Here is a 21,942-nt window from a genome sequence, read left to right as displayed (position 1 = left end):
TTTTTTAAACTCTTATTAACACACAAAAACAGCATTATTATCACATAATTACTTTAAACAGTATTAATATGTATTCTTTTGATATGCAATGTATCTGAAGAATATTAAGGGGAAGGTTATTTTTTAAAAATTGATTATATTTATTACTGTAATTTTCTCTAACCTATTTTTTTAAATTTTTTCCTTTTTTTTTTTTTTCACACAAAACTCTCTTCTAGGCTGCATGAGTCCCTGAAGGATAAGAACAATGTTATGCTGGGGATATTGGTCTCTGGGCCAACCTGGGATCAGCACCAACCTGCGAGGGATTGTGGCCGAGCCACAGGTGTGTGGATTTATATCAGACAGAAGCGTCAAGGAAGTGGCCTGTGGAGGAAACCACTCCGTGTTCCTGCTGGAGGATGGGGAGGTTTACACATGCGGTTTGAATACCAAGGGGCAGCTGGGCCATGAGAGGGAAGGAAACAAGCCAGGTGAGTGCACCTCATCCACCTTGGTGACTGGTGGAAAGGCAGAGGAACGGGGTTGGCGGGGAGCACTGGTGGATGTTCCTTACCAAGTGTTGATCTTTTAGGGAGGCCCTTTGAATGGTATAAGGATCCCCCTCTGTTTGGAATCTCTGCGTCTAATTTAAACCTTTTGATAGAAAACCAGACTTCCTTTTTCACCTTATTAGATATTACCAGGGAGGAGAAGTCGACTAATTAGTTTTGAGTTAAAGAAATAGATTTTCTCCAGTAATTGAATGCTAAGACTTATGATCATTTTGTGAATAGGTAATCCTCATACAATCAATGTCAGAAGCATTTTCTCCTAATTTTTCCTTCTATTTATTTATTTCTGCAACATGCTTTTGTTAAGCATTTTGGGCTAAGCACTGTACTGGTGTTATGAGTAGAAAGTGAATGAGAGAGAGAGATGATGTGGCTCCAGGGAGCCCGTGTGGAAGGACTTGTTAGATAAGTTGAAGAGTGTGCTGGGGAGTATGAGGGAGAGCGGATTTAGTCTACCTTTGAGAGTCGCGTAGGAAGCAGGAGTAGGAATTGAGAGAGAGAGTGTGAGAATGTGAGAGAGAATGTGAGAGTGAGAGAGAGAGTGGGTGAGAGAATATGGTAGGAACACCAAGCTTATTGCCCACACCTGAGTGTACCCAGTGATAAAGGCGTGGGTCTGATGGCGCAGTCCTTGTTCAGGGAATGTTGAATAGTGTGGTGAGAGGTAGTGAGAGAGGATGAGCTGGAAAGGTAGGGGCTAATTAGATTCCTTAAGTTTTAGTGTTTTTCATTTATTTATAACGTGCTGTGTGTATTTAAAGATTATTGGTTTGCATTTTTTTCTTCCCACTTTTTCTGTTTAAAGAATCTAAGTTTGACCTTCAGTGTATGTATATGTAGCGTAGATCTTTGAGGTTCTGTCTCAGTCTTGGATTTCAGCTCTGTTTGGAATAGTGGTGATGATATTTAAATGAGTCTCCTTTTGGAGAGAAATGATAAGGTAGGGTCTTAAATTGTGTATTTAATGATGTATTTGTCATGCTAGCATGGGCATGTGCTATTTTCTTTGTTACTTGCTGTCTTTTTTTATTCATTCCAAATCTAATCAAGATACTGAAGCTTCGTTAAAGAACAGCCTTGATGGTTTTTCAAGATGATTTTATTCTCTTGTATTCATTTAGGCAAGTCAGTTTGGTGTCAGAATGAGCTAATTTTTTTGTGTGACACTGTGTCTCTCTTTTCTCATATTTATTCCCTCCCATAGCAAGTGGCTGTGTCCCATAGTTCCCCTGCCCAAACATCAGTATTAATTTGTCATCATTGATTTTTCTGTTGACCACTTGATGAAGGGCTATTTGTAAGCAGATTTATGAAGTGTGTGAAGTATGATATATGGGCTTTCCCCCCATTCTTTGCCTCCAGGTTCCCTCATGGGAGCCCTCCTCGAGACACCCCAGCAGGCCTGCTCACTAAGATTCTAGCCCAGGGGTTTTTTTGACCCGTGGGCCCAGGACTCTTGGGATTTCAAGGAAGGGATTGGTAGCATGTTCCATATGTATACCTTTATATGTGCAATGCACTTGATACTACAGGTTTTCAAATGTAATAGATCATGTTCATTAAAATAAAAATTCAATTAAGAATGCCACCAATTCATAAATGGAGTTAACAAATCCTATTCATTGTGTTTTACAAATTAATATAATACAAAAGTGTAATATAGAACTATTATGGAGGTGACAGGAAGCTTTTTACTTTTAAAAATGGTTTTAATATTAGAAAATATTAAAAACCAAGGTTTTCTTTCCTCCTGTTAAAACTTACTTGTGTCTTACGTGAAGCTTCTAGTCTTGCTCTGTTTCCCTGGGCGAGAGCCAGTATCTAACAACTAATGTCTACAGAGAGGTTAATGGCAGGTCACAGCCCAGCAGCATGCTCCTTCCTTCAGGAATGTCGACATTCCACCAGAACTTAGAGACACTTAAGGCCCACTTCACACCAATGATCCTTGAAGGACTTGTATTCACCCTGGCTAGCTTTTGAAGGGACTGTTTTGGGGACCAGGAGATCTTTCTGTTACTTCTGCAGAGCCAACATGGTCAGGGTGAACTCTGGAGTCAGACAAACCTAGTGGAGTGGAAGCATCACTTGTCTCTGATTCTGTATTTCCGAGCCTCACTTTCCCTTCCTGTAAAAAGAGGAGACTTCCTGTTCTAGCGTAGGTCTTGATGGAGTAGATTCAAATGGTAAAGAAGATTCCGCAAAGCTGCCTGTAACCTGGAAATGTTGCCCTTCTGTTTTCCCTGCAACTCTCTGCCTTCTGCAGGCGGCGTCCCTGCAGATCCCATTGCTCAGGGTGCCTTATTGCATACCTTTGTCTTAGAACCTGGTGGGGAGAGGATTCAACCTAGGGTGGCAAGTGAGAAAGGAAACAAAATCCTTGCAGTCCAAAAATGGCTTAGATCTGTGGAAGCACCATGGTGAATACATCCGAGTGCAATCTGAAATTCTTTCAGTGGAGCCTCCTGACATAGCTCCATGGAGCTAGTGGTGGCTCGTTTGTGGGCCTCTGGGAATGAGGAGCAGCTGCTCTGCTTCTCCTGTATGCTGGGTCAGGTCAGTGCCTCTGTCAGCCTGTAGCCGTTCCCTGTAGGCAGGTTTATGACTGAAAGAGAGTTGACCTAGAGGTATGCCAAGAAGGCCACAGAATTCAGCAGATTCAACCACAGAGTCCAGCCCATGCTTGTAATCTGATTTTGGCATAAACAAGGTTCTAATGTAAATTGCAATAGATTCCAGAAATTTCTGTTGCTGGTTAAGCAGTCTGTTAATTATAAACTCCATAGCAGCTGCGGAATAGTACCTCTCTGAATGGAAAGATTATGTGGGTGGGCACTTCCCTGTGTTTTTAACTTTTCCATTGGTAGGTGTGTTCTATATCTGGGTACCATTTGGGTTTATTTTAATGAGTGGGAAAAAGACAAAGAGCTTGTTTTCTATATGTGCTCATTTAGAACTGTGACCTGGAGAGCTTCTAGGCATGGTAGGGAAGTTGGTGACAGACCCTGTTTCAGGTAGCCTGTGCTGGCCCTGGCCCACAGGAATCTACCCCCAGGCAACCCCTGAGGTATTTTGGGAGGGCGCTTGGTAGAAGAAGGCCACCTCCCCAGAGAGGATGTTTCTGGGGATAATGGGCAGGTCCGAGATTTCAAATCAACATCATTGCCCAGACCAAAAGGACTTTGCAGTACAAAGGATTAAAAAGCATGAGGGGAAGGAAAGGTGGACAGTGGTGGTATAAGTGATGCACCAGGACAAAACTCTTCTATTTGAACATGTGCCTTGAGTCTGTCCTGCCAATCTTCACATATCAGTTTATACTGATATTTTCTATTTTGTCTCTAACTGGCAGGGTTGCATAGATGCACAGATTTATTTTTTTGGAGGCATACTGTACCTGAGCAGTGATATAAAGCACCCACAATGCTTTTAAGGGTTACCTTTTTCCTTGAGAACATCTAATAGTTTCTGTTTGCTTTTGTTGCTCCTGAGGCTACTGTGCTTTCCTCGTACTCTCATTTCTCTCCTTAGTACTATTCTTATATGACCAACTTCTCTGTGTGTGGTAGGGAGAGGGTATTTCAAGGACACATCCAACACTGAAACTCCTGGTAATTCGGGCCCAGATATTTTCTCAGTGTGTCAGGAAGCCTAGTTCTAGCTTAGGTGTGTCCATGACTCATTCACTTGTGCTTTGGCCAAAGGCAAAGAGGCCTGTGATTCTCAGAAGCATTTTTCATGGGCAGAATACCAAAGCCTCATCTAAACTCATTGTCCAGCTTTTTTTTTAAAAGTGTTGGATTATAACTGTTTTGTGTATTCCTTTCCCATGTGCCTTTTCTCTCCTTCATTCTCTCCCTTATATTGTGATATCAACCTTATCTCCCTCTCCCCAAATCAGGGATAGTTTCAGTGATTAGGACATTGTAGGATTATTACTAATTTCCTCATGTTTTTGCCCATGAATTCATCTGATGATTTCCTAAGACATAGAATTACAGAACTGCCTTATAGGAAGACTTGTGTGCCTCCCCCTTTTTAAATAAAGCAAGCAAACAAAACATGAATTTTTTCCAAATTGTGATTTTTATAAGTGATTGATCTGTAACTGAACATTAAGCAAATCTTGAAATATTTTGTGAAATTAAAGTAGAAACTGGTTGACCCTAGAAACAATTTAAAAATTTTACCTCAGTTTACTGTGCTTCTCTTATTCCCATCCAGCCACATTGTCAACACCACTCTCTAGCTCAGTGGAAAGTTCTCCTTGCCCGTACATATTCTGATTTCCTATATTGAGGTTAACATAGCTAATTCTTGTGTTATTAGGGCTGTCTGAATCTTTGTAAACCTCCTCTAACCTTTCTTCCTTAGTGGACAAAAATTGGCAGGTGCATTTATTTAGTTTAATTTGACTATGTTAAATTTTTAAAATTCTGCATAGACATACCAGGAAACTTTTTCATAGCAAATCCAAAGAGTAACAATTTATAAGGAGACTCTAACATTTCTGAGCAATCCTGTTTGATTCATAGGTATGATTGGTACCTTTTACTTCCTCCTGAGTTAGTCTCTCTCTTTCTTGCAGGTAATTTAATCAAATTCATTTTCGCTTTTTTTATTCAGACTAAGCATTTCCATAATGTCCATCACCATATGTAACAGCTCTCCTGCTGTTTGATAAATGAGGTTTATAAAGCAGAACATCTCAAAGGCCTCAGTTCCCAGAGCTGCAGTTACTGGTAGAAGTAACACTTTGAAATAGCTTATCAGTTTGCTCTGCTTCATTTCAAGGACTCAGTAACTCTGTCATGTTAATCAGCTTTTACTGAAAAGCAAACTGAGTTGAAAGGAAATAGAAGAAATCCTATAATGACTTCCTGTTATTTCAGTGCCTGTTTCCATGGGCATAACTCTGATATAAAATGCAGAAGGTGCCATAGGAAATATTCACATCTCAACATTGTGCTTGTTAGGGGCCCCATCCCTTTCTCATTGGGAATGGCAGGTGATCTGGGAGGCTGCACACCATTCTGATGATGACGATAATGGTAACATTCAAATCTGGTGGGATGTGTTGACTTCATTGATAGCTGAGTGGACAGCTTCCTGGTCCGGACACTTAGGAATCAGGAAGAAATGTCATTTAATAACTTTATTTTCTGGTGTGGTTAATCATAATTTACTTATTTCTGTTTATGATACTGAGCCTATTTTCTTTAAGATATTTGAATGTTTTAGAAAATACATACTTATTTGTCAAAGTATTTAATGTGAGGTTAGTTGTGACTTTAAAAAGTTTGCAGTATTTTAAGTAATTTACGTAGTGGTTTACATCGGGATACAAGAGACTCAGTTCATTTGTTAATTGCTAAAGTGGTTAACTACATATACATATTATAAGCTTTCTACATCTTGGTGTGCTTGGCATTTTTAAGCTAATTAGTCCTCATGTTTGTCCTATAAAGTAGGTCAGTACTGGATCCTGGGTACATGTAAAGGAGAGAAGAAAAGGGGATGAGTGAGTCTTACTTGGGTCCTGATAGTTTAGTTTTAACAATCCTAGAATTATGTCCATGGATATATTTACAGGGTGATTGGGAAGGCCCAATAGAATTTTATTCTCCAATTGTTTTTCTTTTTTTACCATTCAATCCTTATATTAAAAAAAAAAAAAAAAAAAGGATATAAACTTGGCCACCAAAGCACTTGTATTCTTAAACTTCTACTGGTTGAATACCAAGTATGATCCAGGTGCTTCGATTAAAGGTATGGAGAAACAATTTCTTTTTCATCTTTAAAATCGTTAGATAACTGTCCTTTTATGCTCTTTTGAGAAGCCGATTATCTAGGGAAGAAGGACACATGATAATTCGTATCTCAGGCTGATAACATTTTGCCTAGCAATTTGCCTCTTATTCTTTGTTCCTTTATCTCCTTAAATTCTTTACTTCTTATCACTCAGTCATTGATTCAACAGGTATTTACTGAGTGACTAGACTACTGGGCTCCTCATTTGTTATAGTTACTGTGAGAACACAACACCTTTGGTACAAAGCCTACCCTTTGGGAGTTTGGAGTTTATAGGCTAGGTGGGAATGTAAGATGTGTTCCTGTTAGAGTGCAGCTCACTATTTGCCGGGCAAGTGATGATGGTCCTAAGTGTATCAAAATAAGAGTCATAGTGAAGAGTTAGGTCTAAGTCAGGCCACCAACAATGCTGCATCCTGATTTCTAACAAATTTTGTCTTTTACACCCACACACATATAAACTACAACTTTATCCTTGGTTTGTGAGCTTGGGAGCAAACTCCAGCAGTTCAGAGAAGGGGCAGCTTTGGTGCTTTTGTCAGTGCTCCAGGGATGGTCCATGATTTTAGTAAGTTCACCCTTTAATTCTAAATTTTTGTGTTGTAATAACAATTTTGTAGTTTGGTGATTTTGGTGATCTCTTGTCTAGCTTGGTGATTTGTGATCTTGATAGATCTCAGATAGGTGAAGTTTTATGTAAAATTTTGTCAGTTTCTAAATTTTGTCAGTCTGAATGGGATCTGTCTAGTCAGCTGATATTTTATAGTTCAAGAGCTACTGGAATCTTTGTTTTCCTGAGTAATTACTCTTTAATATATGAAATGTTGAAATCTTTGGTAACTTCAACAGATATTCTGTTTCATATCCTCACAGACTGTGAATCATTTTTTTCATTCATTATTAAGACATGTATCGTGATTTCTATTATAATTAAATGACTCATAGTAGTTGAAATCATCATTGTGAATGATTTTAACTTAGAGTGTAGCTAATTATGGAGGCAGTAAAATGAATAGGAGCATGGACTCTGGAGCTAGACTTCTTGGGTTGGAATCCTGGTTCTGCCACTCCACTGGCTGTGTGACTGGGGAAATTGCTTAACTTCTCTGTGTCTCAGTTTTTTTCTTAGTTGTAAAACGTGAATAATAATATCTACCTATTTTAGGGTTGTGAGGACTTAATAAGTTGCACATCAGGTGTTTGGAATAATGCCTGGCCAAAAGTTAGCCTCAGTTTGTGCTGGCTGTCGTAATTATTTGTGCCACTGTCTTCTATTATGATTTTGGATTCTATTATTCCAGCATATAACAAATGTTTATTACAAATACATAAACATTATATTTATATATGTATAAATAATCGTATTGATCATTTTTATGATCCTTAACACTATAGGATCCAATTAATGGCATATACAGGCAAACCTTTTTGTATTGAGCTTTGCTATATTGCACTTCACAGGTGTTTTTTTGTTTTTTTGTTTGTTTGTTTTTAACAAATTGAAGCCAAGACCTTCCACCAGCAAAAGGATGAGTTGCTTTATTGTGAGACTCACTTTATTGTGGTGGTCTGGAACTGAACTGGCAATATCTCTGAAGTATGCCTGTACATTCAAAGAAGGGAGAGGAAATAAGCTAGGGTTGTTAAGAGACTTCACACATTATGCTTATTTTTATAATTTGAGTTTTAAAGGATTGTTTTCAGTTTTTTGGAATCTTATTTGTCCTAAGAAAGTAACTAGCATTAATTGGGCACTCTGGAAAAAATTAATATCCCCATATGGACATGCATACATGTATCTTCCCTCTATGCCATCCATGGATAACATTGCCTCTAGCATTCTGGCCCAAAATTGCAAAGATAGAGAAAGCAGATTAGTCCACTGTGGACATTATAGCATATGAAAGGCTACTTTTGTGGTGCTCCTGGAGAACTTGAAGTGGTTTGGCAATAGGTTTGGCAGGTGATTTGATCTTGCCACAGGTTCAGAGTGCGATCCACTGATGCTGAGCCCAGCTGAATTCCATGGGCAGTTACATTAGGCTTCTAGTTAGCTTTGATGGGGGCGAATATTTGGGCAGGGATGTAAATGATGTGAAACAAGATAAGTAGTTTTCTTTTACTTTCTGCATTCTGAAATTGCCTAAGAAGAGATCACTCTGGAGTCTGAAACTATCTTGATCTCTTTGATCTCTGCTTTTTTTTTTTTCCCCCAATGGGCCTGTATCAGTCAAGGATGTTTTAGCTGCAAGTAACAATACTAAGCTAAAAATGGAATGAACAATGAGTAAAACTTATCTCACATAAAAGGCCCATCCAAATTTTTAGGATCAATTAAATCAAGGGAATAATGACACCATCAAGCACCTAGGTGCTCCCCATATTTCTGTCCTGCCATCTTTAGTTGACTTTCTTTGTACTGGTCTCCTCATGGTCACCAGGTAATTGCCATGGCTGCAGGCATCACATCCTCATACAGCTGGATTAAAAGGCAGACAGGAAGGGGAGTTTTTTCTTGCGTCACCTTTTAAAATGAGGGTCGTTCCTAGGAACCCCCCAGTATACATCCCTTTTTGTCTCATTGACCACGTCTGAGTTACATGCCTACCCTAGGGCAATCACTGGCGTGCCAGGATCAGTGAAAAAAGAACCATCTGATTGGCACAGTCAAGGCTCATCTAAGCTTGGGGAGGGGCCCAGCAACCCTGAGCCTTCTGGCGCAAGGGAGATGTGGGCGACGGCTGATGGGTAAGCAATGCATAGTGTCTTCCACAAGGCCGATTTGTGTGCAGACTTGGGTCTTTGACACCTTAAAGTGGAAACATGGAGTCTTATTTTGTTCCTTATTATGATCTGTATTTCTTTTTATGAATTCAACACCTTCACATCTACTTTTAGAATAAGATTAGTGGCTATCATTCTGAGGCAGTGACTTTATAGTGTTTATTATGTGTGGTGTGAAATTGTATATTTCTTAAGAGTTAGTATCTTATTCATCTTTGTGTCTTAGTGCTAAGCACAATGTTTTAGGCACATAGTGGAGAAATATGTTAAATATAAAGTCTCAGGTTTTATTTTGTTACTTTGCCATGTTCTCTGTGGGCTTTGGGAGATGGCTTGGGTTGGGTAAGCAAAAATCAGTGATCCGTGTTAAAACAATTGCTGAATTTTATGGCTAAAAGTGTCTTGAAAGATTTCCATTTATCAGGCTTCACAGAATTAAAAGTATATTTGGTGTCACACAGGCGAACTGTAGTAGACTCACTAGCTTCAGCCTAGTAAATTATCATTAGTTTTATCTATTTTTAGAAAGACCACAAAGATCATGAGATTAGCCTGAGAACACCATCTTTAACAAGTGGTATCTCCTGGTCCATGAATCAGGCATTCATGTTTAGTGGTCTTCTCCTTATTTAATTATTAAGCTAATGAAAATCATGAAACAAAGCACTCTACTGTACCCTTTATGATACCTCCCATCCCTTTTTACCATGCCTTTTCCCAGTAGTAAGCACATTTCCAGATGAGTATGAATATTGTTTGTTAATATGATTGATACAGATACTTTCCAGTGACAGACTTAATTTTTTTTTTTTTTTTCCAGAATGTGTGGGTATGAGTTTATGTGTAAGGCATTGGTGGATAGATAGGAGTGGAATTTTGTAGTGATGCAGAGATTTATTCTTCCTTCCAATTTAGCCCACTGATATAGTTGTAAGATTTTCTGGGCCCCATTTAAAGCCTGCTTATATTCCCCAAGTGCTTTACCAACAAGGTAAAGCCACTATGCTGTGGGTTTTTTTTTTTTTTTTGGATGCCAGTATCAGCTTGTTTATTTTCTCTCTCATGATATTTTTCTCCTCTGGTGCTCTGTCACCTATTAAAATGGAAACATTTGCAGTGGACTCAGAGACTCTCAAAAGGAATATGATTTACCTCATTAAAATTTGAGTGTGTCTGAGAATTTTCCATGAGATCCAGTCACAATAGCATCTCATCAGCCTGTTAACTTGTTTTGAGAGTTGTTCATACTGCTACGAAGAGAGTTATAAGGCTCAATCTTTTCCCCCCTCCTTTCAAAGTAATGAGAACTTACAAGAGTCCTTAACAATTTAAAAAACCTGTCTTCCGCTTCAGATTTGTGGTCCATCAGCATACTTTATAATGTGGAAGGAATCTTTTACTTACTGATTTGGAATTAGCCTAGTGCTGTGTGAATAGCACCAGTCGTTAAATTGTGCTGATGAAGACAGCAAGTTCTACATTCTGCTTCTATAGTACTCAGGCTGTTTGGTCACAGAGTCAAAATAGGAAGGTGGGGACCATTATGCCCTTAGGTAGCAAGTCTCCTGGTTTTCTTCAAGGAGGTGGAGGCAGCTGGTGGGCCACACTAGGTCTTTTCTAGGCCTAACAGGAAGCAAGAATGTTGGGAATAAGGAGAGAAAGGAAAGATAGGAAAAATGGAGATAGCCGTTATGTTTAGCTCACCAGGAGGTACATGTTAAATATGCTTTAACCTTCATTTGAAGGAAAAAAAGGTTAAAATAATGAGTGTTTTTATTTACTGTGAAGTAGCATGTGATAGGGACACCTCAAACCAATGAGTCGTGAATGAGAATTTGGAAGTTTTCTGTGATGCCTTTATGAGTGTTAGCCCATGCTTTACTCGTATTTCTGTTCCTCATTCTTTACTGGAGTAGCCTTTGAAGCAGAAAAGCCTTAGTGAATGCCTTTAGTGTTTTCAATATTAGAGACATTAGTGGTGAACAATATTTCATGCTCTCCTATTGGTCACTAAGGGTATAATTCAGATTGGCTAGATTCCTGTCTCCTTTCTTCTACCTTCTCATATGAAAGGGGACTCATCTTTAGGTTGTGTAAAGGTTTTATAAATAGCTGCTTTTTTAATTTATAAACTAATAAGATGTAATTAGGAATGCAAGGAGGTGGGCCAGTGCCCAGAGAGCAATGAGAGAGAATTCTCTCTCCCATTTCTCTGTTTTTCTGTCTCTCTCACTCATTCACATGTGAGCATGTACATGTGTGCATGTACACACACACAGAAGCACAAATGAACATTACCAGACATAGGTCGAATGGGGGGAAGGTGCCAGTACATTTTACCTAGGGTTGGGCAGGGCCACTGGACATACAGATTTTCTTTTCTTTATGATTTTATGAGCTCAAGAAAAAACCAAACTCTTATTCCATCTTCTTACCACCATCCGTTGTTAAATCACTTTGAATTACCATTCAAAGATTTAGATATTTGGATATTAGATATTCTGGGTCAGAAAACCACTATTTCAAGTTTGTTCACAGTTTAAATGAGCTGTTCATCTTGGCGGTGTTCTAGCCAAACATAATTGTCTGGAGAACTTCTTAGGACTGACCAGTGAGTGTCCAGCCAGTGAAGCTTCAGGCTTCAGTGCATGTGGAGGGTGCCAAAGACCTCAAGATAAATGAATCCTTTTCTGTTTTAGTTTAAGTGCCTACTCTCTGTCCCTTGTTTTACCCTGACCACGATGGCAAGGCCAGAGCCACAAGTCAAGAAGAAGCGGCGCTTCGGTCTTCTTTCACTTTTACTGTTCTCTTTCCCATAATGCCTTCTTGACTCTGAATTTTGTATGTTACTGCTCTGTGTAATTTGCATATTTATATAAAGTACTAGGGAACTTTGACTTTTCTTAGGCTTTTATGCAGAATTTATTTCTGGTCAAGATTGCATGGGCTGCCCAGGTGAACCAGGCGTATGATGATGGGGTATTTCAGTCAGAAGGAGGGTTTACTTAATAAATGGGGTTAATATAATTGACTGTTCTCTTTCCGCTAGACCTAGGCACTAGCTCACTCCTTGTTCAAAGGTAGTTTTCAACTGTATGAAAGACATAAAAGTGAAAAGTAAAACTACAAAAATAACATGAAAACTAGGTGAATATATTTAGAATTTTGGGGTTCTAAAGTGAGACAGGTGGCCCAGAAACTTTTATAAAGGATGTGATTAGCAGATTTGTATGAAAATAAAAATTTTCTATGATATAAGGCATTCATAAACAAGCGAAGAGATGAGTCATAGCCTGGGAGAAATAATTGCCATGAATTACTAGATAAAGGTTTCATATTTCTAATATACCAGAGCGTTTTCAAGTTGATAAGAAAAAGATAAGCAACCCTATAACAAAATGGACATTTTACAGAGAAGCGCTTGCAAATGGCCAGTGAATATATGCAGATATGTTCAAAGAAATGAAAATGAAAATTAGATACCATTTTTTCATCCATTTGGCAAAAAATTTCAGAGTAATAGCCATTGCTCATTGGTGTTGGAAAACGGGCACATCATATGCTGATTGAGGAAGTATGAACTGCTACGGTTTTTTTTGTAAATCAACTGGCTATATTTAGTAAAATTTAAAATTGTCATACATTTTGAATCAGTTCTATTTTTAGGAAACTTCCTTACACAAAAATGTTAATATATATAACATAAAGAAATATTTCTAAGAATGCTTATTGCAGCCCTTTTTTTAATGGCAAAATAATGGAAGCAGCTTACTCATCCTCTAGGAAATAGGTTGAATAAAGATAGTCATAAGTTAAAGCTTCAAGTACCAACTTTATACTGTCGACTCAAGTTACTTACAGCCTCAACTTCACCGACTTCCAAATTTATAGTCCACTTAAAGTCTCCACTTAAATATATAATTGGCATCTTAAATTTAACATAGCCTAAACCAAACTAATTTTCTTTCTCCCTTAAACCTGTTCCCCACTGTATTTTTTCTATTTTTGTACATGACAGTTTCAGACTTCAGGTCAAAACCTTGAAGTCATCCCTGAACCTCTCCACCCCATTACTAACTTGTGTATTTCCTACAATCCTTTCCATAGCACCTTCTTATTGCCCTTCCCTGCTTTGTTTTTCTTCATAGTTTAGCCCTATCTGATATACTTTTATCTCTCTGTCTGTCTCTCTCTTTCATTTGCTTAGTTCTCTGGGGATCGGGGCTTTGTTTTATATCCTCAACACCAAGAATAGTTTCTGGCACATGTAAATGTAGCATTCAGTAATTATCTTTTGAATAAATGAATGATTATATTGTGAAAAGAAACCAAAAAAATTACTAAATAAGTATAGCTCTTTTTTGTACACGTAAAATCAAGCTAAATTCTAAGACAGAGAAAGACAATTATATGATCTCACTTATATGTGGAATCTGAAACAAACCCCAAAACCCAAGCTCATAGATACAGAGGACAGATTGGTGGTTGCCAGAGGCAGAGGTGGTAGATGGGTGAAATAGGGGCAGGGAGGGGAGCCAAACGATACAAATTCCAGTTACGTAATAAGTCATGGTGATGTACAGCATAACCACTATAGTTAATAATACTGTATTGCATATTTAAAAGTTACTTAGAGAGTAGATCTTAAAATTTCTTATTACAAGAGAAAAAATTTTTATAATCACATATGGTGACCTATGTTAATTAGATTTATTGTGATCATATCATAATACAGTTGACTTGAACAATGTGGCGGTTAGGGGCGCTGACCCCTGTGCTGTTGAAATCTGTGTATAACTGACTCCCCAAAAATGTATCAATTACATAAACAGTTGATTAACACAATTTTGTATATGTATTATATACTGTATTTTTACAATAAAGTAAGCTAGAGAGAAGAAAATGTTAAGAAAATCACAAGGGGGAGAAAATACATTTACAGTATTTATTGAAAAAAATCCACATATAAGTGAGCCTGCACAGTTAAACCACTGTTGTTCAAAGGTCAACTATATGTACAAATATTGAATCATTATATCATACACCGGAAACTAATGTTGTCTGTCCACTATACCACAATAAAAAAGTTAATAACAGCTTCCTGAAAGAAAAGCCAAAACTTTATTTAAAAAATTATTTGATTTTTTTTCTTTCCTGTGGCTGTTATGAGACATTCATTTTTAGACAGGCTCACATAGCTTAAGCTGTCAGGCAGTTACTTGGCAGCCTGTGATGATCTGCATGCCTACAGGTGTGAAGCTGCTGAGACAGGAAGGTTACCCCTAGAAATACGGCTTGTACTCCTGCAGCAGATTTGCTTAATTTACGTTCAGGGAAGTATTTATGAAAGCAGTTGGAAATATATTGTTGGTACTAGGGACCCAACAATATATTAATAATTGACATCCTATAATGTGTTAGTTTTCTTACCCAAATATGTATGGAGTTTCATTTATAATCCTAAAACTATAAATATTCTAGAACGAGAAGCCATATGATTACATCTGTGGTAGGTAATTGCACTTGTATTGTTAAGAAAGCCTGCTCACTCAAGTTTGTACCCATCTTCTTACCTGAGACATCTTTGTTTAATAATAGCTTTACTGAGACATTCACAAACCATACAATTTGCCCACTTAAGGTATACAATCTAATGATTTTTAGTACATTCACAATTATACAGCCATCACCACAATCAATTTTAGAACATTTTCATCACCTGCAAAAGAAACCCCATATGCATTAGCAGTCAACTCCTACCCCTATCCTTCAACCCCTAGCCCTAAGCAACCACTATTCTACTTTTTGCCTCTATAGATTTTCCCATCCTGGACATTTCATGTAAATGAGATAATACAATATGAGGTCTTTTGTGACTAGCTTCTTTTCCCTTAGCATAATGTTTTCAGATTTCATCTATTTTATATTAGTACTTCATTCCTTTTTATTGCTAAATAATATTCCACTGTGTGTGTAATATGTGTATGTGTGTCTCACATTTTGTTTATACTTTCAGTTGTGCACAAGTGTTTGTGTGAATATGTTTTTATTTCTCTTAGGAATATACCTAGAACTGGAATTGTTGAGTCATAGAGTAAACTGTTTTGAGGAAATGTTTTCCAAGGTGGTTACACTATTTTACATTCTCACTAGCAGAGTATGAGAGCCTGAGATATTTTTTTAAAAATGAAGATCTCTTTATAATAGTACCCACTTCATACGGGTGTTGTGGTGATTAAATGAGATAAAACATATAAAGCCGTTAAAACAGTTCCTGGCACGTAGGAAGCAGTCAGTTAGTGTCAACTATTTTATTATTATGGATATAGTGGGTTCTCCAAGTTCAGGATCAATGCAGTATTTCTTGCTCGTGTGTGTGTGTGTGTGTGTGGTAAAATACATATAACGTAAAATTTGCCATCCTGACCATTTTTAAGTGTATAGTTCAGTGGTATTAAATACTGTATATTCATAAAATTTTGCTACTTTCACCACCGTTTAGCTTCAAAACTCTTTTTATCTTGTAAAACTGAAACATTTACTCCCCCCCACCCAACCTCTGGCAACCACTAATTTGCTTTCTGTCTCTATGATTCTGACTGCTTCATAAAGTGGAATCATACAATACTTGTTTTTTTGTGATTGTTTTATTTCATTTAGCATAACATTCTCAATTATGCTAAATGAAATAAGACAATCAAAAAAGTTTTATCTATGTTGTAGCATGTATCAGAAGTTTCTTCCTTTTTAAGGCTGAATAATATTCCATTCTGTGATATACTGCATTTTGTTCATTCATCCATCAATCAACACTTTGATCACTTTCATGTTTTAGCTATTGTACATAATACTTCTAAGAACACTGGTCTACAAACATCTTTCTGAGACTCTGCTTTCCATTATTTTGGATATAAACCCAGCAGTAGAATGGCTGGATCATACAGTAATTCTATTTTAAATTTTCTTAAGTAACCACCATACTAGTATGCTTTCCACAGGGGCGGTGCCATTTTACATTCTCACCAACAGTGCTCAAGCATTTAGATTTCCCCACATATTCACCAACACTTGCTATTTTCTGTTTGTTTGTTTTGATAGTAGCTATCCTAATGAAGTGATATCTTATAGTTTCAATTTGCATTTCCCTAATGATTAGTGATGTTGAGAATCTTGTCATATGCTTATTGGCCATTTATATATCTTCTTTGAAGAATGTCTCTTCAAGTCCTTTGCCCATTTTTGACATGAGTTGTTTGGTTTTTTTGTTGTCGTTGAGTTTTAGGAGTTTTCTGTATATTTCTGTATAACGGAAAAAAATTATTCCCTTACCAGACATGTGAGTTGCAAATATTTTTTCCCATTTTGTGGGTTTCAGTTTTACTCCATTGATATTGTCTTTTGATGATCAAATTTTAAAATCTTCTTGATGTCCAGTTTGTCTGTTTGTTTTATTTTGTAGCCTGTGCCTTTGGTGCCAAGAAATCATTGCGAAGTTCAGTCAGGAAGCTTTTAATGTTGTGTTTCTTAGCATCAGAATCATCTGGGAAATTTTTTTTTTCTCGTGAGATTTATACGTATTTATTAAACAAATATTTAATTTAATAAACAAACTGATGCATATCAAACCAAAAAGAAAGACCTCATACAATATCATGAGACAGGTTAAATATTTATGGTGATTATAGATTTGAAAATACGCAGTTTCCCTTTCCAAGATCAGTGCATTTAGACTGTTTAATACATAAATAATCATCTTTGAATATCCAAAACAAAAGATGACATTTTAAAAAGGAAAATGATAATTTAAAAATAAAAGTGACCCTTCCCCTCATTGCAAAAACAGAATTTTTCTAAAATGTCAAGTAGAAAGGGTAAGTATGTAGGAAAAGCGCTTCACACCTTCATTAAACAGACTTGGAAAAAATCTTTAATTATATATAGAATTAATATGAATTCATGCAGATTTTGAAAAATTACAACTACTTTACCTTTTTGTCTTATATATTTTAAATATATATTCAAAAAATTATAGTGCTTTCAAGATATATAACATATAAAGTAATATCATTTTTATCAGTAATTTCTCTTAAAGGGAGGGGGAAAAACTTAAGGAATAACCCTACAGCAAAGCCAAGTAAACTGTGAAGCGAAGAATAATCACAATGGCCTCAAAGTAAAAATGTGTGACTTTAAAACAGCAAGCTGCCTAATTAATCCTGACAGTGGGGAAAGCAGAATGAGGCAGGAAATAACAGCTGGGACTAAACAGACTAAACTGCTGAGAGGATAATCTACCTTGTCTTCAGCTTCGTCTTTGACTTCTCATGAAGTATAAAGGTAATGAAAGACTACTCATTTCACCTGGGAAACTTTTAAAAAAATATAGATACCTAGTCTTCTTCCTCCTTTAATTTTCTGCTTCAAGGTCTGGGATGGACCCATGTGTATATATGTTTAGATAAAATTTCCTTGAAGAATTCGGATGCTCGTTTTCTTTTGTGAATCACTGCGTCGAAGACTCTATTCTGAGCGTTGATTCCCAGGAAGCTGTCCCTAGGCCCTCTCAGACTGGTATGGTTACTCATCCTTTGTCCTCTCATAATGTACTGTACATAATTTTGTCATTGGATTTATCTCATAGCATAATCTTTTAATCCGTCTCCTGTTTTAGACTGGGTCTGTTGGAGTGAATGAATGAATGAATGGCTAGCTCTTTGTCACTCAGGGCACATCTTGGATTTTACTTCTTCCAGGATGCCTTTCCTAACTCTTTCCCACCTGCAGGGTGAATTAGATACCTCTCATGTGGGCTGCCATTAGCAGCCTGCACATGTTTCTTACATCATACTGTGCTGTAACATCAATTCATATGCCTTGTATGCCTCTTCAGTCAGACTTGAGTGCAGAATGATATTTTAGTTATCTTTTCATCCCTAATATTTATAAAGAATCTTATATATAGTAAACTCATACCTTTTTAGTGAGTATTTTGTTTTAAAATCTACTTCATTGAAATATAATTGACATAAAATAGGATCCACTAATTTTAAGTGTACAACTTAACGAGTTTTGACAGTTGTGTGAATGAGGTAGCCACCACAGTCATGATAGAGAACATGTCCTTCACCCATAAAACTTCTCTTATGCCTCTTTGTAGTCAATTTCGTCTTCACGCCAGCTGTTTTTTCTTTATATCTGCTTTTTGTTGCTGTAGTTTTGACTTTTCTAGAATTTTATATAAATGGAAGTATAATCATGTAGTCTTTTGTTTCTTCTTAGAATGTTTTTGAGATGCTGATTACTGTAGCTTTATAGTAAATTTTGAAAGTATGTGGTGCAGATAGTATAATTCCTCTTTTTCAGAATTATTTTGATTATTCTTTATTGGTCCTTGACTTTTGCATATAAATTTGAGAATTGACTTTTTAGTGTTTAACAAAAAGCCTGCTTGGATTTTTATTAGGATTGCATGGAATCTACTGATCAATGTGGGGAGACCTGACATCTTATTGACAATTTTGAATTTTTTGATTTATGAACCTGGTACAGGCCTGCATTTGGGAGAGTCTTTACTTTTAGCAATATTTTGCACTTCTCAGGGTACAGGTCTTGCACATATTTTGCTTGTAAATATTTCATATTTTTGGTATTACAAATGGTATTTTAAAACAACTTAATTTCCAATTTTTTGGTATTATATAGAAATATGGTTAATTTTCTGTCCATTGATTTTGAATCACCTTTCTAAATTCTCTCAATAGTTCTACATAAATGTTGTCTGTAAGTCGTCAGTTTTATTTCATTCTGACCAGCTGGTGCACTTTTATTTCATTTTTTTGCCTTTTTTTCACTGAATGAACTCTGGTATAATGATGAATAGAAGTGGTAAAAATAGAATCCTTACCTCGTTTCTGATCTTAGAGAGAAACATTTATTTTTCACCATTAAGTGTGATGTTAACAGTTTTTCTTGAATATCCTTTATCAAGTTAAGGAAGTTCTCTGATATTTTTGATTTTTCACATACTGCTATGTACTAATTTTTTAAAAATTATGAGTACCGAATTTTGTTAAATGCTTTCTGAGCTTATGGATGTGATTGTATGGCTTTTCAGCCTTATTCTGTTAAGGTGAAATACATTGATTGTTTTTGAATATTAAACCAACGTTGTACTCCTGGAGTAAATCTCACTTAGTAATTTTTATATATTACTGCTTTTGATTTTTAAAAGTTTGAAAAGGATTTGTGCATTTGTGTTCATGTGGATTATTGGTTTTCTCTTATTGCAATGTCTTTGGTTTTGTTATGTGGGTAATGCTGGCCTCTTAAAATGAGTTGGGAAATGTTCCTTCTGTTTTCTGGAAGAGTTTGTATTATATATAGGTTTATTATAGGTTATTATTTCTAACTTAAATAAATGGTTGATAGAATCCCCAGTGAAGCCATCTGAGCCTAGTGTTCCTTGTGGGAACATTACAAATTCAATTTTTAAAAAAGATGTAGCACTAGTCAGAGTATCTGTTTCATCTTAGGTGAGTTTTCATAGCTTGTTTTGTTCAAGGACTTTGTCCATGTTACCAAAGTTGTCAAATTTATTGGCATAAAATTGTCCATAATATTCCCTTATTATCCTTTTCATGACTGTAAGAACTATTTTTCTGATATAGGTAACTTGTGCCTTCTCTCTTTGCTTCTTAATTAGACTGGATACAGTTTAATCAATTTTATTAATATTTTCAAAGAAAGTTTTGAGTTTCACTGTTTTTTGTTTTAATTTTTGGTTTTCTTTTCTATTTCATTGATTTGTGCTCATATTATTTCCTTCTGTTTACTTTGTGCTTAATTTACTATATATTTTCTGATTTCTTAATGTGAAATTTTAAATAATTGATTTTCTACTTCTATTCTAATAAACACTTAATGCTAAAAATTTTCTTTGAAGCATCACTTTAGCTATCGTCCATAAATTTTAATTGAATGTTTTTATTTTTATTCAGTTCAAAATCCTTTCTCATGATTTTTTTTTTGACCTATGAGTTTAGAAGTTTAATATTTAAGTATATTGAGATTTTACTGATATTTTTCAGTTAAACGATTTCTAGGTTAATACTCTGTGGTTAGAGTACATATTTTGTATGATTTCAGACCTCTTAAATTTATTAAGATTTCTTTTATGGCCCAGAATATAGTCTTTCTTGGTGAATGCCCTGTTTGTAATTGAAAAGAAAGTATATTTTGCTATTGATGAGTGGAATGTTTTATAAATTTCAGTTAGAGTCAATTGGCTGGTACATCAGATCTTCTGTATATTTTATATCAGTGTATATATGTATTGTATATATAGCTTACTGATTTTGCGTTTACTCCTTCTATCAATTACTGAGAGAGTAGCATTGAAATCTTTGATTTGCTTATTTCTTTTTTTGACCCTATAAATTTTGCTATATGTATTTTGACTCTCTATTAGGTATATACACGTCTAAGACTGTTAAGTCTTCTTGATGAATCATTCCTTTTAACATCACAAAATGTCATTCTTTATCCCTGATAATATTCATTGGTTTGAAATCTGCCTTGCCTTATATGAATATAGCAACTTCAGCTTTCTTTTGATTGGTGTTAGCATATTTTTTTCCATCCATTTACTGTTTTTCTTTGTCTTCATATTGAAAGAGGGGTTTTTTGTTTTTGTTTTTGTTTTTAAATACAGCATATGGTTGGGTCTCACACATTAATCCAATCTGACTGTCTTGGTCTTCTAATTAAAATTTTTATGTACACATATGTTTTTAAGAGAAAATGGACAGAGGACTGCAATTCCATAGATAAAGTAGATAAATCTCAATGCAGGGATATTTTGCCCTATATGATAAAATTTTATCCAAATCTATTAAAACTGAGTGGGATTAACTATCTTTAGGAAGCCCCTTCAGAAGCATCTCATCTTGCCTTATGATTGTGTAGCGATATTGTTTATGAGGTAGCATAAAGCTATAGTCTAAAATAGTAAACAATCTGAAGTCTTAGAAATGGTCTCCTGTTGTTAAATCACACTGAATGAAAAGTATTTGAGTTGTTGAAAAGAAATGTAAATTAGAGAGGGAAGTGATAATAAGTACTTTCAATGAAATTTCCACATTACAAAAGTAACACATATATATCGCTCACAATTTAAATACTCATAAGCAAAAAGAAACAAATAAAAATGCTCTTTAATTTTACCAACCTGAACAAAAAACATTGTTATTACTTTGAAATATATCCTTCCAGTATTTTTAAACTTTAATTTTTTAAACGAAGTCATATAATAATTCTTTGTAACCTTCTTTTCCACTTAATATCTCATGAATATTTTTCTATGATGATCATGTTTATACCGATCTATATTACCCTTTTTAATGACTGAATATTTCTATTATTTTTCTGTTAATGCAGTATACAGTATTTCTTTAGGGTACATGTTTAGAAATTCAACTGATCAAAGACCATGCAAAATTATAAAGCTAACGGAATATTGTCAAAATGCCTTAAAGTTTTTACAGATGGGTGGTATACTAACATTAGGTGTCTACTATTTACTTTTGAGGTATAGAATGAATTTGTATCATAACTTCAACTATTTTCTGTTCCTTCATTATTTTCTAAAAGCTAATAAACTTATCACTGTCTTTTGATTTAATCAAAACAATTTTTGCATTTACAACAGTTTAAATGATAAGTCAAAAATAGAGACTTTTAAACACAGCCTCTTTGAAAAGAAGCGAAGTGGCAGGTATTTTGTTGTGACTGCAAA

General features: G+C 35.8%; 1 protein-coding gene across 12 annotated transcripts in view; it reads left to right on the top strand.

Annotated features, from left to right (window-relative positions):
- Positions 1-21,942, top strand: part of HERC3 (HECT and RLD domain containing E3 ubiquitin protein ligase 3) — a 99,979-nt gene that overhangs the window by 10,501 nt on the left and 67,536 nt on the right. For all 12 annotated transcript variants that reach the window (XM_023528434.1, XM_023528430.1, XM_011356299.2 and 9 more), the window contains one exon: positions 219-473. In XM_023528434.1, coding sequence (XP_023384202.1) covers positions 248-473 — 226 coding nt within the window. In that variant the 5' untranslated portion in view covers positions 219-247. The remainder of the gene's footprint in view (positions 1-218; positions 474-21,942) is intronic.

The sequence above is a fragment of the Pteropus vampyrus genome, unplaced genomic scaffold, assembly GCF_000151845.1.
Source record: "Pteropus vampyrus isolate Shadow unplaced genomic scaffold, Pvam_2.0 Scaffold25, whole genome shotgun sequence".
Taxonomy (NCBI): domain Eukaryota; kingdom Metazoa; phylum Chordata; class Mammalia; order Chiroptera; family Pteropodidae; genus Pteropus; species Pteropus vampyrus.
The sequence above is the reverse complement of the archived record's forward strand: the minus strand, read 5'-3'. Positions and strand labels throughout refer to the sequence as shown.